The 14,584-nt window shown below is 41.5% G+C and overlaps 1 protein-coding gene across 1 annotated transcript in view; it reads left to right on the top strand.

Moving 5' to 3' along the window:
• PCNX2 (pecanex 2) overlaps window positions 1–14,584 on the top strand; it is a 118,779-nt gene that overhangs the window by 52,976 nt on the left and 51,219 nt on the right. The window contains exons 17-21 of the mRNA XM_081855915.1: window positions 335–431; window positions 4,778–4,870; window positions 6,534–6,684; window positions 9,658–9,799; window positions 14,045–14,222. Of these exons, the coding sequence (XP_081712041.1) occupies window positions 335–431; window positions 4,778–4,870; window positions 6,534–6,684; window positions 9,658–9,799; window positions 14,045–14,222 (661 nt within the window). The remainder of the gene's footprint in view (window positions 1–334; window positions 432–4,777; window positions 4,871–6,533; window positions 6,685–9,657; window positions 9,800–14,044; window positions 14,223–14,584) is intronic.

Below are 14,584 nucleotides of genomic sequence, written 5' to 3'. Positions count from 1 at the left end.
GGGAGGGGGGCAGGGAGAAAATAGCTATACTTGTACCCAGACCAGTCCTGTAGTGTTGGCCTGTTAGTCATGAGCAGTCACTTTCAGCCAGATCCTGAAATACCTCCATGTGATGGTCTGTTGAGTGGTGATGATCTTCTGTCATGGGTCACTGTAGCACATCAGAGACTGGGTGGGGCTCACATATTTTTGTAGTGGCTTCCCCTTGTTCTACCCAGACGAGTTAGAAAACATAGCCACTAATGCCTAGTTTGCCTTATAAATAACTCATTTATAAGCTGTTATATGAAAATGTCCTAAATGAGGGTTTTTTTGTGTGTGTTTTTTAAACCAGGTCTCTTATTCAATGTAAATATTTCCCTCACTTTCTGCATCAACATTTGGAAGATTCACAAACTGATCCGCTACCCGAGAAGATGAGAGAGTCAGTGGTAGGTTTCGTTTCTTTGTTTTTATGGGGAGCCCATGCAAAGGCGTCATCTGAAATTCCACAACCATGCTGTGATATTATTTCACACACAAAGTGTCAAGATGTCTGGTCAAATTATTTAAATCTCTAGCAGAGAAGCAAGTCTGGGGTAGAGCTGCGAATTGCTTCAGATGAATGACAGTGGAAGAAAGAAAGGCTTTAGGGACGACAAGGCTGCTTTCCTCGCTCTTAACTTCTCCTTTGGCACGTAGACGGAAGTCGCTGGGATTCTTCAGTGCTGAGGGTGTTGCAAAATTGCATCTTGTGTGAATGGAAATCATTATGTCTTCCATAAGAAAATTAACAGGAGTTGCCTACGACACTCGTGGTTAAAACAGGCATTATCCGGGGTGTTGATTAGAAACAGAACCTTAAAGCAGTCGTGTTGGGTCTCTGATTTTGCTCAGAAAAGCAATGAAGGCTGAAAGGGGTTTAGCTTTCCCTTCCTGTGCCACTTCTGCAATCTAAATTGCTCCTCCAGAACTGTTGTTAGCTCACTATGGGAAAAAGCACATGCACAATGTCGGTACCTGTACCTGTATTGGAGAAAGACCATAGATAGCTACTGATAGAGAGGCTTGCATGCAGAAGGTCCCAGGCAGCACTGGGGAATACCCCTATCTGAAACCCTGAAGAGCCTCTAGCATTCATTGCAGACCAGGGGGTAGAAATAGTGCAAGGCCCAAAATCACATGAGAATCCTTCAGGAGTAGAGAAAGCCTCCATACCTTTGCTCTCAAATGAGTAGAATGCTATTAAGGATTTTAGATGGAGAAAACAGGTGTGTCAACAGGTTAAGTCGCTTCCCTCCACTGCTGTATTAATAAAAATTGAAGGCCCCTGAGGATACTTTGCATCCCCTGCTTTGTTTCTTTTTAACTTCAATAATAGACACCCCCCCCTACTTCACACCCTTCTTTTGTCAACTTACAATCTGCTTTAAACTCACTCGGTGAATGCTGCTACACGCCAACCCAATTGCCACAAGCACTGTGACATTCCAGGGGTTGTAGGTGTGCCTTAACTCAGCCAGGGCTTGTTTTCCTTTTAGACAAATGAGGCATAGCCAAGACTCTGGTGTCTTTAGGATATATGGCTTTTTTACACATATATACAACCTGAACCTAGCCGGGATCACAGCATTAGCACCCAAAAAGGTCCCTTCTCCTTCCATAGCTTTTAGCCTTTCACTCAAATGGACAGCAAGCATCATCATGCCCTGCCCCTCTCCAGTTTACATTTCTGCTACTGGTCTGAACCCTCTGCTTTTATCCCCTGAGGGATAAAAATGTGTTGTCTAGATTATTGATTTGGCGGTTATAGGTAGTGTTGTGTGTGTTTTAAATACTGCTATTGTTAATGTTTTTATATGCTGTTACTTGCCCTGGATCTGGTCTCTCTGGTGAAAGGTGAATTAAAAAGTAATAATATAATATAATATAATATAATAAAATAAATATGTAATTAATGGATGATGCAGCCCTACCACGAAGCAGCACGAGATAGCCACTTCAGGTAGCTGACATTGTTAGTTAAAGTAATTAAGAAAGTATAGTAAAAAATTGAAATATTTATTCCCAGAGGTAGGGAGAAGGCTTTGTGGGATTTTCTGCCTCAGGTACCAAAGTAGCTTGACAGCAGCTTTCAGCTGCGGAGGTGGTTGCAACATTGCCTGAGGTAGCAAAAACTCTTGAACCAGCCCTGGATTCCTCTGAAATTAATTAAAGGGCATTTCTTGACAACTCTAACAGCTACAGACACAGTTCCTGCTCCTCTACTTAAGTTTGTAATAGATACCATTAATGGGACTGACACTAGCATCCAAGAGTTAGCAGAAATCCCCATGTCACAGCAGTTGCCTCATTTTGTGTCCATGAAATGATTTTTCTATTTATTCCAAAGTCCTGTCCACGTGGCAACTTCCTGCACTTCTGAATGTGTACTGTGGACCAGACAGGGATTGCAGAAAAGACCTTGGGAAAGGCATATTCCGTCCCCTGGCATCTTCAGACCCAGATTCAGCCTTCAAGATATTTGTAAATCAAGCATCCCCTTAAGTGTTGACTATGGTGAATTGAACAATATTTTGCAGTGCCCAACCACACTTGAATATAACTTGGTTTACAAGTTACAGCTTCCCTTAAGTGGGATTTATGTCCCTTGTGGCTTGCAGAGTCAAGCTGCATCAAGTAATATTGTTAAATGTTGAATTGAAGTTGGCATGTGAAAAAGTAATATAACATATGTGTGTTCCTGCCTGTCTAGCCTGATGATTTCAGTTTGGTAATAAGGAATGTAATAGTTAACGTGTGTTGCACATGTTTGTGTGTGCACACACAGAGAGAGTATAGAATTGTGTGGATGATATTTATTTTTAAGTTAGGTGCCTTGAAATCAATACCATTTGAGCTGAAGATAATTGGTCTACTCTTCAGGATGAATCTAGAGGGATTTACTATTTAAAATAAGCCTCTCTGATTCCCCTCCAAATTAGCAATAATTTAGCACTGCATTTTCCAGTGACCTTTGCTACATTTTTGTTGCTTGAATGACACTGTAACAATTGTCAGCCTTGGTGACTGGAATCAACAAGGCGGCTGCATTGGCTAATTAACCACTCAACTTGGAGAATGGAACTTCCTAGCTTTATAATTAATTTCATAGGCATCCACATGGTTGATTACTGCATTAACCAGCAGCCTAAGGGTATTCATGTGTTACATTCAAACTCTAACTTCCTTCCTGGACTGTAGCAGTAGTGGAGAATCACAGCTCCAAAAAAACCAAAAAAACAAAACAAACCACAATTAAATGCAAAAAGAAGAATTGCATAGTTCTCTCAGATTTGAGACAGGGTGGTATGAAATTGGCATTTTCTTTATAGAAGGTTAGACGAAAGTCTAAACTATCAAAAATCGCAACCCAAATCCCACCAGGCTCGTTTTTACTGGGGGGGTTTTCCCCCTTCCTGTTATACATATTCCAAACACAGTGGGCTGAATCTATAGTCACCCTGCTGCATTCACACTGTTGGATTCTGTTTTGCATATCTATTGGCATAACACCATGGATGGGAATGTGCATTACTATCTGATTTGTAAAGCAAATGAGAATATGCCTTTCACCAACAATATGCAATGCAGTAATGCAGTGCAGTTCTATAGTGTATCCAGATCGCATCAGTGGATACAAATTTCAGTGCAAATGTGCATCGCACCATATCCAATAAATCTTGACTCCAGTGGGAGAGAAAACAATGTTGTAGTTGCAAACCCTAATTGGTGGGCTTTGGTGGTGTTTCCAAGGGTGTTGGTGGCATATCTACTATTTTTATGCCTTGGGGGGGTTGCTTGCATGCTTTTCTGCTTTTGGGCTTAACACATGTACAGTATAGAGGCCATTCGTTCCACTGCCAGAGTATACTGAATTCTTGAGACTATGCAATTGCTCTGCCCTTTTGTTTCCACTTTCTGTTGCTCTTCTGTGGCTATACTTCTCTATGCTCATTAGAGGGCTGATATAAATAGTATTATTATTATATTACATAACGTTATGCTTTAGGATAAATAAAGCAGCAAAGCTTCAGCCAAGGAGGCAATAAATAAGTGGTTCATTCGTGCTGTGCAGCTTTATCCTAACAGTTACCCTGACCCTTAGGCTAAGTTGAGAGAAAGTGATTAGCCAAGGAGAACTTTATGGCAGATTGGGGGATTCACACCCAGGTCTCCCCAACTCCTAGTTTGACTCCGCTCAACCCACTAAGCACTGCTCCTGTACAATCCCTATGCATTTCAGAGGTGGAGTGTGTGTGTGTGTGTGTGTGAGAGAGAGAGAGAGAGAGAGAGAGAGTGTGTTTCCTGTGAAAAAGGCAACTAGAGCAATACTTTGCCAACTTTTTTACCTGAACAGCAACTGGGGAATGCTTTAATTCAGGGCTTGTCGACATTTTCGGGTGACCCATGGGCATATTTTTGGGGTCCCAAGACACATTTGCAAACTGGAGAAGCTGTTGTGGGTGGCTCACACCCAACCAACCAACCAACCAAACACTGCAGTCTATTATGTTGGCTACAGCAGAATGCCTTTTTTCAAGCCCCATTTCAGCCTGCGGGGTTGCGGGGGGAGGGGACCCTGTGGGTGCCAGGGAAGGCCTCTGCCTGCATGGATGCCATGCTGGCAACCCCTTCTTTGAGCGGTGACTGATGTGAATTTTATTGCAACTGTCAACTTCTGAAGATGGAGTAGCTTCATTTAGCAAGTCAAATTGGTCTTAACTTGAGTTTGATCATTTTAAAATTATATTCACAGAGGGAAACCTTGAAATCAGATCTCATTGTGTGCTCCGTGGCGGCTGTGCTGTCATTTGCAGTCAGTGCCAGTACTGTTTTCTTGTCATTAGGGGTAGGTATTATAATTCCTTTCTTCTACATTATTTCCTAAGATACTGTCTCTGTTATTCAAAGCAAGGAGATCTCATTATAGGCCATTATGGAAGACACATTAGCAGACGAAGGAATATTTGCTTGTGAGTGGTACTGGGAGTTTTGTATCACTTCACACATATGAAAATCCAGTTTTTAAATATGAGGTGCAATGCACTAAGATGTTTTTTGGCCATGGTGACGCAAAGCCTCTGGTACAAATTGGCTGAGCTACTGTAATGCCTTGGAAAGTTTATGAGCATTCAGAATACTGAGAAAACCTGCTAGCTATAGGATATCTGTGACAGTCAGGCTTTCGTGAGTTGAAATGAAAGGTTTTTGCCAAGAAAAGCCTGCCACAGTGTAAGGACAGGAGGTTCCCTAGAGCCCTTGGCACTAGGGAGGAGTTGGGGGAAAGTCCTGTTGTGCTAGTGGAACTTATTGCACTAGATGCAGCTAGCTTATCTTCCAGCATTATGTCCAAATAAAGAAATTGTATGCAGTGTTTATGTGCCGCTATTAGCAGTGGCCAGGTGACAGTGTCATGCTCTCCAAGATCATAACCATTTCAGGTGATCTTCACATCTTGGCCATAGTGTGTCAACCAATTGTTGTAGCCCTTATTTTCTGACTTCCATTCATTTTTATCATGGAAGCAATTTCTATATACTGCCTGAAGCATTCCTTGCGCTTCAGCCTTGTATCTGGCATATTCTGATTTTCTATTGGCATTCCGTTAAAAAAGACACTTTCTGTGTTTTATGACCCAGCACAACGGACTCCATAGGCTGTGAATGTGCAAAAAACCAAACAAACCCAAACAAAAAGCATGTGCGCGTGTACACACACACAGAGAGAGAGAGAGAGAGAGAGAGAGAGAGAAAACAAGTTTAGCAAAGGCGGGTGAAACACTACAGCAACCACTATATGCAACTGGCCGAGATGACTGGCAGAATCCGTGACCTGGGAGAAGAGAAGATGGAGGAAGACTGGGAGAAATTCAAGAAGTATCTACAAAAACATTGTAATTTGGTTGAATGCTAAGAAGGATGCTAGATTATAAAAAACTGGCCACCACTAAATTAGATTTGAAATTTGATGATAAGTGAGACTAAAGAAAATATAAAATTTTTTGGAAGAAGTGCTAGATTATATTTGAATGAGTGGACATGAGATTGTAAACAAGTTGATAATTTGTTTGGAAAAAACTTTTAACGATGTAAATGGGAGCGGGAGACGTGAGGGAGCCCAAAGAAGTGATGAAATTATGTCTGTGATAGAAGTAAGACTGTTTATTATTTGTGCATTTATATTTAAAAACTTTAATAAATATTTATAAAAAAAAAAAGAAACACTACAGCAACCTTTCTCTTCTCTTGAACAAAAATATAAGTAGATACTGTGTAATAAAGCACATGGTAAAGAGTAACTGAGAGACAGGAGAGTTTGCTTTCCTTTCCTCAGTCCCACATCTGCCTGTACAAGCATGTTTTCCAAAATAAAAATGGGCAAATGTTGAATGGAAACAGCAATACAAAAAATCATGCGGTTCTTTTTTAAACTATATATATTATAGTACTTAATATGTTGTTTTTAAATGAGATTTGGTTTCTCCCCCCCCCTTTCTTCTCCTTTCAACTCAGCCATTTCTCAGCATTGTGCTTTATGCTTTAGCGTGGACTGTGGGATTCATAACACACTACCTAATTCCTCAGCTTCGCAAGCACCACCCATGGCTGTGGATCTCCCACCCGATCCTTAAAAATAAAGAATACCAGCAGAGAGAATTAAGAGGTGTGTAAAAGCTTCTTCTTCTTTTTTTAAGAAAAAAGTTTTAAATGACACTGTCTATATGTGCTTTACATTATAATGATTTTTTTGTACATCAGTGAGAGTAATCGTCCACGGAGTACAAAGGGAAATGAAAACAGGCAGATTGTGGCAAAGTCAATTGTTGGGTGCAAGAATAATAGCATATCAGGGATCAGGCAGAAGCCTCTCTGAATGTGCAGTTGAGACACCAAGAGGAGAGAGAGACAGAATCTATCTGATCCTGAATTCTATTTGCCCATTCCAGTGATATTACTCAAAGTGGACTCTTGCAGATAAATTTGTATATATATATATGTATATCTCTTTTTTAAAAAGCTATATCAAAGGTGTTTAAAAATTATTACGATATAAAAACCATACAATAAAAGCATTAAAAAGTTCAAAAAATAATATAAAAGCAAAAACATTAAAAACTTTTAAAAAGTCAATTAATTCCCCTGTGGACTCCATTCTGAATAGAACTCCCATAGATCATGTAAACACACACCCCATTTTTCATTACTAATTCTTGTTAGATTGTTTCCCATTGCATTTAACTCAATTGTTGTTATGTATCTTTGAAAACCTCAAAATAAATATTGCAAGAAAGCAATGTTGCAAAATTGGATGCATTTTGACCTACCCAGCTCTTCCTTAGGGTATTCCTGTAAGCACATCCAGCAATCACACTTGTGTGCAGAGCTGTTCCTGATTCAGGCGCTGTTAGTCAGATTGCTGCATGCGCTTGTGGGAAGGAAGCATAAGGAAACAGGTCAGGCGTGAGAGGAAGCAAGACAGGTGAGTGATCCCTCTTCCTGCTAAATTCGTCTACCCTCCCTCTGTGTGTGATGATCCTGGATCATGGCTTGTTTTTACCTTTGACTGAAAATAAGTAAAACACACACACAACAATTTATGAAAGTATATTTGAACAAATAAAGTTTGACAATAGAAAGCAGCATTGCTGAATTGCTGAAACTGTTTTTTTTTTGTGGTTGCTTTTCTTCCTTTCTTTTTGTATATCCGTTCAGCATTTCGACTGCTGTCAGGGATGGTAATTTGCTGTTCTCTCAGTGACCTCAACCCACTAAGCCCTGCTGCTATGCAATTTCCTAGAGGCCTGGCAGAGATTCAGTAAAGAACTAATTGGCATAAACGGATATTGTGTTGGAGTAGTGGATGACAAGTTTCTCCCTTTGTTTAGAACAATCTTTACAACCTGCATCCTCTATTTATGTCAGCCAACTAACCTGAGCGCTTGTAGTTGTTCTGCCCTTTGACTTTAGTTTTGTCCATTTTATCAGGAAGCTATTTATATGAAATCAGACCATTGGTCCATCTGGGTCAGTATTGCCTGCTCTGAAACTCTCCAAGGTTTCAGGCAGGGAGTCTAGGTGGATATGGCAGAGATTGAACCTGGAACTTTTTGCATGCAAAGCAGGTGCTCTGCTGGGGAAGCTGTAGTCCTTCTCCTGGCTTCTTACAATCTTAAAAAGAAAGAACAAAAAACCCACTGCAGGCTGATTAATGAGTTTAATGCAGTATGTGCAACCCATAATTTTAAAATGCATCTCAGTGTTTAAATTTCTGGCAGAATTCTTTTTCAGTTATTTGGATGCAAAATAAAGTTTGGGTGGCATGAATATATGAGACTATGATTTAAATTTCCTGCCCTGTAGTGTCACGAGGAACATTAAAATTGAGTTTTTAAAAAAGTCATATTGTGGGTATTTTGGAATTGCTATCTTCAGCAGGTGGTGTCTGAAGACTTCTTTCCAGTTCTCCTGGAAATCTGTTGGCTAGGAGCCAGCTTGTCTTTGGATAACCCTCACTTTTTCTTTGCTCCAATTAAGAAACTTGCTGTCAACTTTTGATGGGTCTGTGCTTTAATCGCTCTCAATGTGTGTTTTTGACGTGTTTGAAGATAAGAACGTCAAGACAGTAGGTCTCGTCTGTGACCTCAGTCTCTTCTTGAAACCAATCCAACAACTAGATACTCTGCAGAGAAACATATTTATAAGACGCATTATTTAAATAAAAAAAAGATGCATTATAATGTTAAGTGTCTTTGGCAGGAGGGTGTTGCATGGAAATATATTCACAGAACAATCAATTTCGAAAGAGCATCTTTGATACCAAAATGTACTGAACAATTTCTAGTTTGTTACAGTTTATTACAGAATGTTTTCATACTAGCAGACAAGGATTGTGATGCACTCCACCAAATACTTTATTCTTATATGGCACAAGATTCAACTTTGTTTCCCCCCTCCCAAAGAATTCTTCCAAAGCCAACAATATTATCTAAGCTATGATTTGTGCCCAGGTTGGAAACCAAACGTGTTTCAAGCTAAGGGTTACCTGGCTCAGTTCAGAAGATAAAATGTTAAATACTAGAAGAAGAAAACTACCTGCAACCAATGTATCTTTGAACAAGAATTTGACTCTCTGATTTGAAATAGTCACCCCAGCTTAAGATGTGTTGGGTTTCCTGCCTGCTTCCCAACTGCTATTGCTATTGACCTGCCTTCTCTGATGTTTTTGCTGTTGCACTGCTATTCACATATAGTGCTATGGCTTGTGCATCCCCTTACTTAAGACTAGTTTTCTTCTGCAATTTTCTCTTGCTTCTGGAACTGCTGTTAAATCTGCATTCTTATAGAGCTCTGATCTAATTACATATGCAGTACTGACCAGGGATCCAATGCTTAATCAACTTCTAGTTGCTCATATGAATCCAATGCCCCTTTGGCGTTTCACTTTGGTATCCTAGCACATTTCGGATTTTGATGAGAGATCACACCCCCCCCCCCCCAATCAGAGCCAATTTTGGCATTCACATTCCATGTGATAAATGAATAAATCAGCTAATGCCATGTGTGAGACAGATGAGCTATACCCTGTTATGCACGGCAAGAGTTTTGACAGAACATCATTTTGTTTTGAAATTTTCAGGTGCTGCCCATTTAATGTGGTTTGAAAGACTCTATGTGTGGCTTCAGTGTTTTGAAAAGTACATCTTGTATCCGGCAATAATACTGAATGCCCTCACCAATGACGCCTTCTCAATCAGCAAATACAAGAGGCTGACTCCACAGTAAGTTACTTAAATGTTGTGATACATTATTTGTAGAATTAAGAGCGGGACAATATCATTTATGCATCTGGTCTACCATTCAGGCTTCCACAACTTGTGACCTGCCTCTCCTAAACTGCTGTCACCTATAGCAGCCATTATTTGTAACTGGAGAGGCGCTTGATGTCTCTCCTGTCTCTTCCTCCAGGTTGGCCTACCCATTGGCCACATTGAGACCTTTGCATCAGATGGTGCAACAGGAAAGGCGATGGATTTATGTGCCCTCACTCACTAACTCACCACTGTTTAGAGTTGTAGGAGTGCTCCTTTGCTGAAAGTGGGACTGTCCAGTGGGGCCTCTTCCTTGGAAGTGCTTTTCCTCAGAATGAGGTATGCTGAGTAAGGTGGCCTCAGAGATTTGTCTATCCCCACACACATGGGGCCATAGCAGCTCTGCTTCAGGCGGAAAAATGTCTTGCACTAACCCTGGCCATGCAGGCAGCGTGAGCCTGAACCTGGTGGGCTGCCATATGTGGCTGGAGGATAGCATTTGCTCTTCTCCTTGCCCTTCCTTCTTGGACTTCATTCTTCTCCAGGGATGCCAAACCCAGCAAGCGCTCTCATCATGTTGGAGCATGCCTGCCAATGAGTTCAGAACTCATCTCATCTGTGTTGCTTTCAAAACTTAAAGTACGGATGAGAGAAGAAGCTCTGACAGCCTCCGAAAGAGTTTCTGACATTTCATTCACATGGCAACATTTAGCTGATTGTTTGGAGTAGCCTTATCTCTAGCGAACCTAAAGATCTGCTTGAAGGAACATGGAGCAAAGAATAAGTGCCTTTTAGATTCATATCCACCGAAATCCATCCAGGCTGAAAATCCCAAATGAACGACCAGAGCACAACATGTATCAAGGTCTTGAAAATACTGGCACATGTCGCTCATTTGAGAAGACATTCTGAAACCTTGTGGCTTGTTTTCATTTAATTTGAAGATAGTGGCAGCATCACAGTTCCTTTATGAAACAATGAGTGCAGGATTTGCATCAATAACTTATCTCAGGAATGGGGAAACCTGTGGCCCTCTAGATGCTGCTGGACTCCAACTCCTGCCCTCGCTCACCATTAGCAGTGTGGCTGGTGCTTATGGGAGTTGTAGCCCAATAACTTTTGGGGGACCTCAAGTTCCCCATCACTGCTTTACCATCCCTTCTGTGAGGTGACAAAATTCCCACTTGGCTGATTTCAGTAGTCAACCCATACAGTAGTTTCTTTCCATGGGTGAAAGGTGCCCTGAAAGTCCTAGTACATCCCTTTGGGAATGGGTCAGGCAAGCTTCTATTACAAAAGGAAATTGCTTGGTTCATTGAGGTAAAAATAACTAAAACTGAACAGTGAGAAGGTTCACATTTGCAATCTTATATGAAAGTCAAGGAAGGGCAACCCCCTTCACAATGAACCCCTGTTTTCTGCTACCCCAAATGGTAGTTCCCTGGCCCATTTGTGCAAGAGGTTTGTGACCTTCTTCCATTATTTTCCACAGCAAAAATGGATCAATGTACAAATAAAGGTGTAAAACAAAGAGCACAATGCCTACTAAAAGATAGAAGCAAGAATTCTGGGAAGTTTGCCAACTATCTTTCTTTATGTTCTAATTTTCTAGTACTTAACAGTATGTTGACACCAAAACTGTTATAATGATTAATCATCTCTGAAAACATATAACGCTGTGCTTTCAGCAGGGAAATCAGTTTAATTCATGGGTACATCTTTCAGATATGTTATACATATACTTGATAAGGACACCAGCCTTTTAAATCGTTATTTATTTGAAATTTGTTCCAAAGGATTCAGGGGAAGTTGTGTTATACCATTTCATCTTAATTCTTTCAATAGACTTGTGTGGTGGAGCTGGGAAATAGTGACTGGTCCAAAATCATCCATTGGGCTAAAAGGCAGAGCAGAAATTTGAATCTGTGTATCCTGCTTAATGCTGCCCATTGTGCTGCACTTTCTACTCTCCTCCTTTCCCTTGTAGTCCTTTCATGTGCCCCCAAACTCTGCTTTGGGACATTCCTCAACCCTCAAGCAGATTTGGGGGGCACCCAGGGAGGGAGAAGAAGAATGGGAAGTCATATCATGCAAGTGAAAGTCCGGTCACATGATGAAGTCTGGTCAAGGAAATTGCCGATGTTATCTCAGCGCCTCTGTCTATTATCTGTGAGAATTCTTGGAGAACAGAGGAGGTTCCTGCAGACTGGAAGTGGGCAGATGTTATCCCAATCTTCAAAAGGGGGGTGGGGAGAAGACCCAGGTAACTACCAGCCAGTCAGTCAGCTTGATGTCAATACTAGGAAAGGTCCTAGAACAGATAATTAAACATTTGGTCTGTGGTTACTAAGACCCAGTATGGGTTTCTCAAAGACAAGTCATGCCAGACAAACCCAAAGAGTGCTCACTAATGGTTCCTCGTCATCCTGGAAAAAAGTGAAAAGTGAGGTGCTGCAGGGCTCTGTCCTGGGCCCGTTGTTGTTCAACATCTTTATAAATGACTTGGATGAAGGAATTGAGGATGCTCATCACATTTGCAGATGACACCAAACTGGGATGGGGAGCAAATGCTACTGAAGGCAGATTGGAGAACTGGAGCCCAGTCTAAGAAAATGAATTTCAGTAGGGACAAATGCAGGATTTTACATTTAGGCACGAAGAACCAGCTGCACAAATATAAGATGGAGGACAGTAGTACATGTAAAAAGGATCTAGGTGTCTTAGTAGACCACAAGCTGAACATGAATCAACAGTGTGATGCAGCAGCAGGAGCAGCAGAATGAATGAATGAATGAATAGCTAACTAATGCTATTCTAGGCTGCATCAACAGAAGTATAGTGTCCAGATCAAGGGAAGTAATAGTGCCACTCTATTCTGCTTGCTTAGGGACACGGGTGGCGCTGTGGGTAAAACCACAGAGCCTTGGACTTGCCGATCAGAAGGTTGGCAGTTCGAATCCCCATGGCGGGGTGAGCTCCCGTCTTTCGGTCCCAGCTCCTGCCCACCTAGCAGTTCGAAAGCCCCCCTAAGTGCAAGTAGATAAATAGGTACAGCTTTATAGTGGGAAGGTAAATGGCGTTTCCGTGTGCTGTGCTGGTGCAGGCTCGCCAGAGCAGCTTTGTCACGCTGGCCACATGACCCGGAAGTGTCTCTGGACAGCGCTGGCCCCCGGCCTCTTAAGTGAGATGGGCGCACAACCCTAGAGTCGGACACGACTGGCCCGTACAGGCAGAGGTACCTTTATTCTGCTTGCTTAGACCACATCTGGAGTATAGTGTCCAGTTCTGGGCACTACAATTTAAGAAGGATGTTGACAAGCTGGAACGTGCGCAGAGGAGGGCAACCAAGATGATCAGGGTTCTGGAAACCAAGCCTTATGATGAATGGTTGAGGGAATTGGGTATGTTTAGCCAAGAGAAGGCTGAGAGATGATAGCCATCTTCAGTTACAGATAGGTAGCCGTGTTGGTCTGCCATGGTCAAAACAAAATAAAAAAAAATCCTTCCAGTAGCACCTTAAAGACCAACTGAGTTAGTTCTAGGTATGAGCTTTCGTGTGCATGCACGTATCTGAAGAAGTGTGCATGCACACGAAAGCTCATACCTAGAACTAACTCAGTTGGTCTTTAAGGTGCTACTGGAAGCCATCTTCAGATATCTAAAGGGCCGTCTCATGGAAGATAGAACAAGCTTATTTTCTCCTGCTCCTGATGGTAGGACCCAAACCAATGGTTTCCAGATACAAGAAAGGAGATTATGACTAAACATCAGGAAGAACTATTTGACAGTAACAGCTAGAATGGACTTCCTATGAAGGTGGTGGACTCTTCTTCATTGGAGGTTTTAAAGCAGAAGTTAGGTGTCTATCCAATATGGATTCTTTAGTTGAGATTCCTGCATTGCAGGGAGTTGGATTAGATGACCCTCAGGTTCCTTCAAATTCTACAGTTCTATGACTCTATTATGTTGAATGTCACCTCCTGTCTTTTAATACAGGACCAGTCCAGATTAAAGTTGTACCAGAACTTTGGAGAGCCATGTCATTGTGTTTTGATTCAATAAAGTCAATTAAAAAATGGTACTACTGCCAGACATAAATAGTCACCTTCGTATAGTGATTAGTTAAACGAAACAGAAACCATCCTAATAAGTTGTTCTATTGAAGCTTTACTTTCCTGATTTTTTTCTTTCTTTTCTTTCTTTTCCCTCTTGCAGCTGTGATATCTTTCTGATTACAATTGCGGGAATGAAGCTATTGCGGTCTTCATTTTGTAATCCCATTCACCAGTTTGTTACATTAAGCTTTACTGTCATCTTCTTCCAGTTTGACTACTATGGTAACTCCGATAACTTCTTGTTGAATTTCTTCATGATGTCCATTGTGTTTAATAAGGCAAGTGAATTGTTACTTAAAACTCTGTCACAATTTTGAGTGTTTAAGAAAAAGAAACAAAAATCCATAACTAATAACATGTGTCTAACTGTATCGTAAGGGACACAGATGGCGCTGTGGGTTAAACCACAGAGCCTTGGACTTGCTGACCAGAAGGTTGGCGGTTCGAATCCCCACGACGGGGTGAGCTCCCATTGCTCGGTCCCTGCTCCTGCCAACCTAGCAGTTCAAAAGCACATCAAAGTGCAAGTAGGTAAATAGGTACCGCTTCAGAGGGAAGGTAAACGGCGTATCCGTGTGCTGCTCTGGTTCGCCAAAAGCGGCTTAGTCATGCTGGCTACATGACCCAGAAGCTGTACGCC

Source organism: Podarcis erhardii (assembly GCF_964252035.2).
Source record: "Podarcis erhardii genome assembly, chromosome: 3".
NCBI classification, from domain to species: Eukaryota; Metazoa; Chordata; class Lepidosauria; order Squamata; family Lacertidae; genus Podarcis; species Podarcis erhardii.
This window is presented reverse-complemented; position numbering and strand designations above follow the sequence as displayed.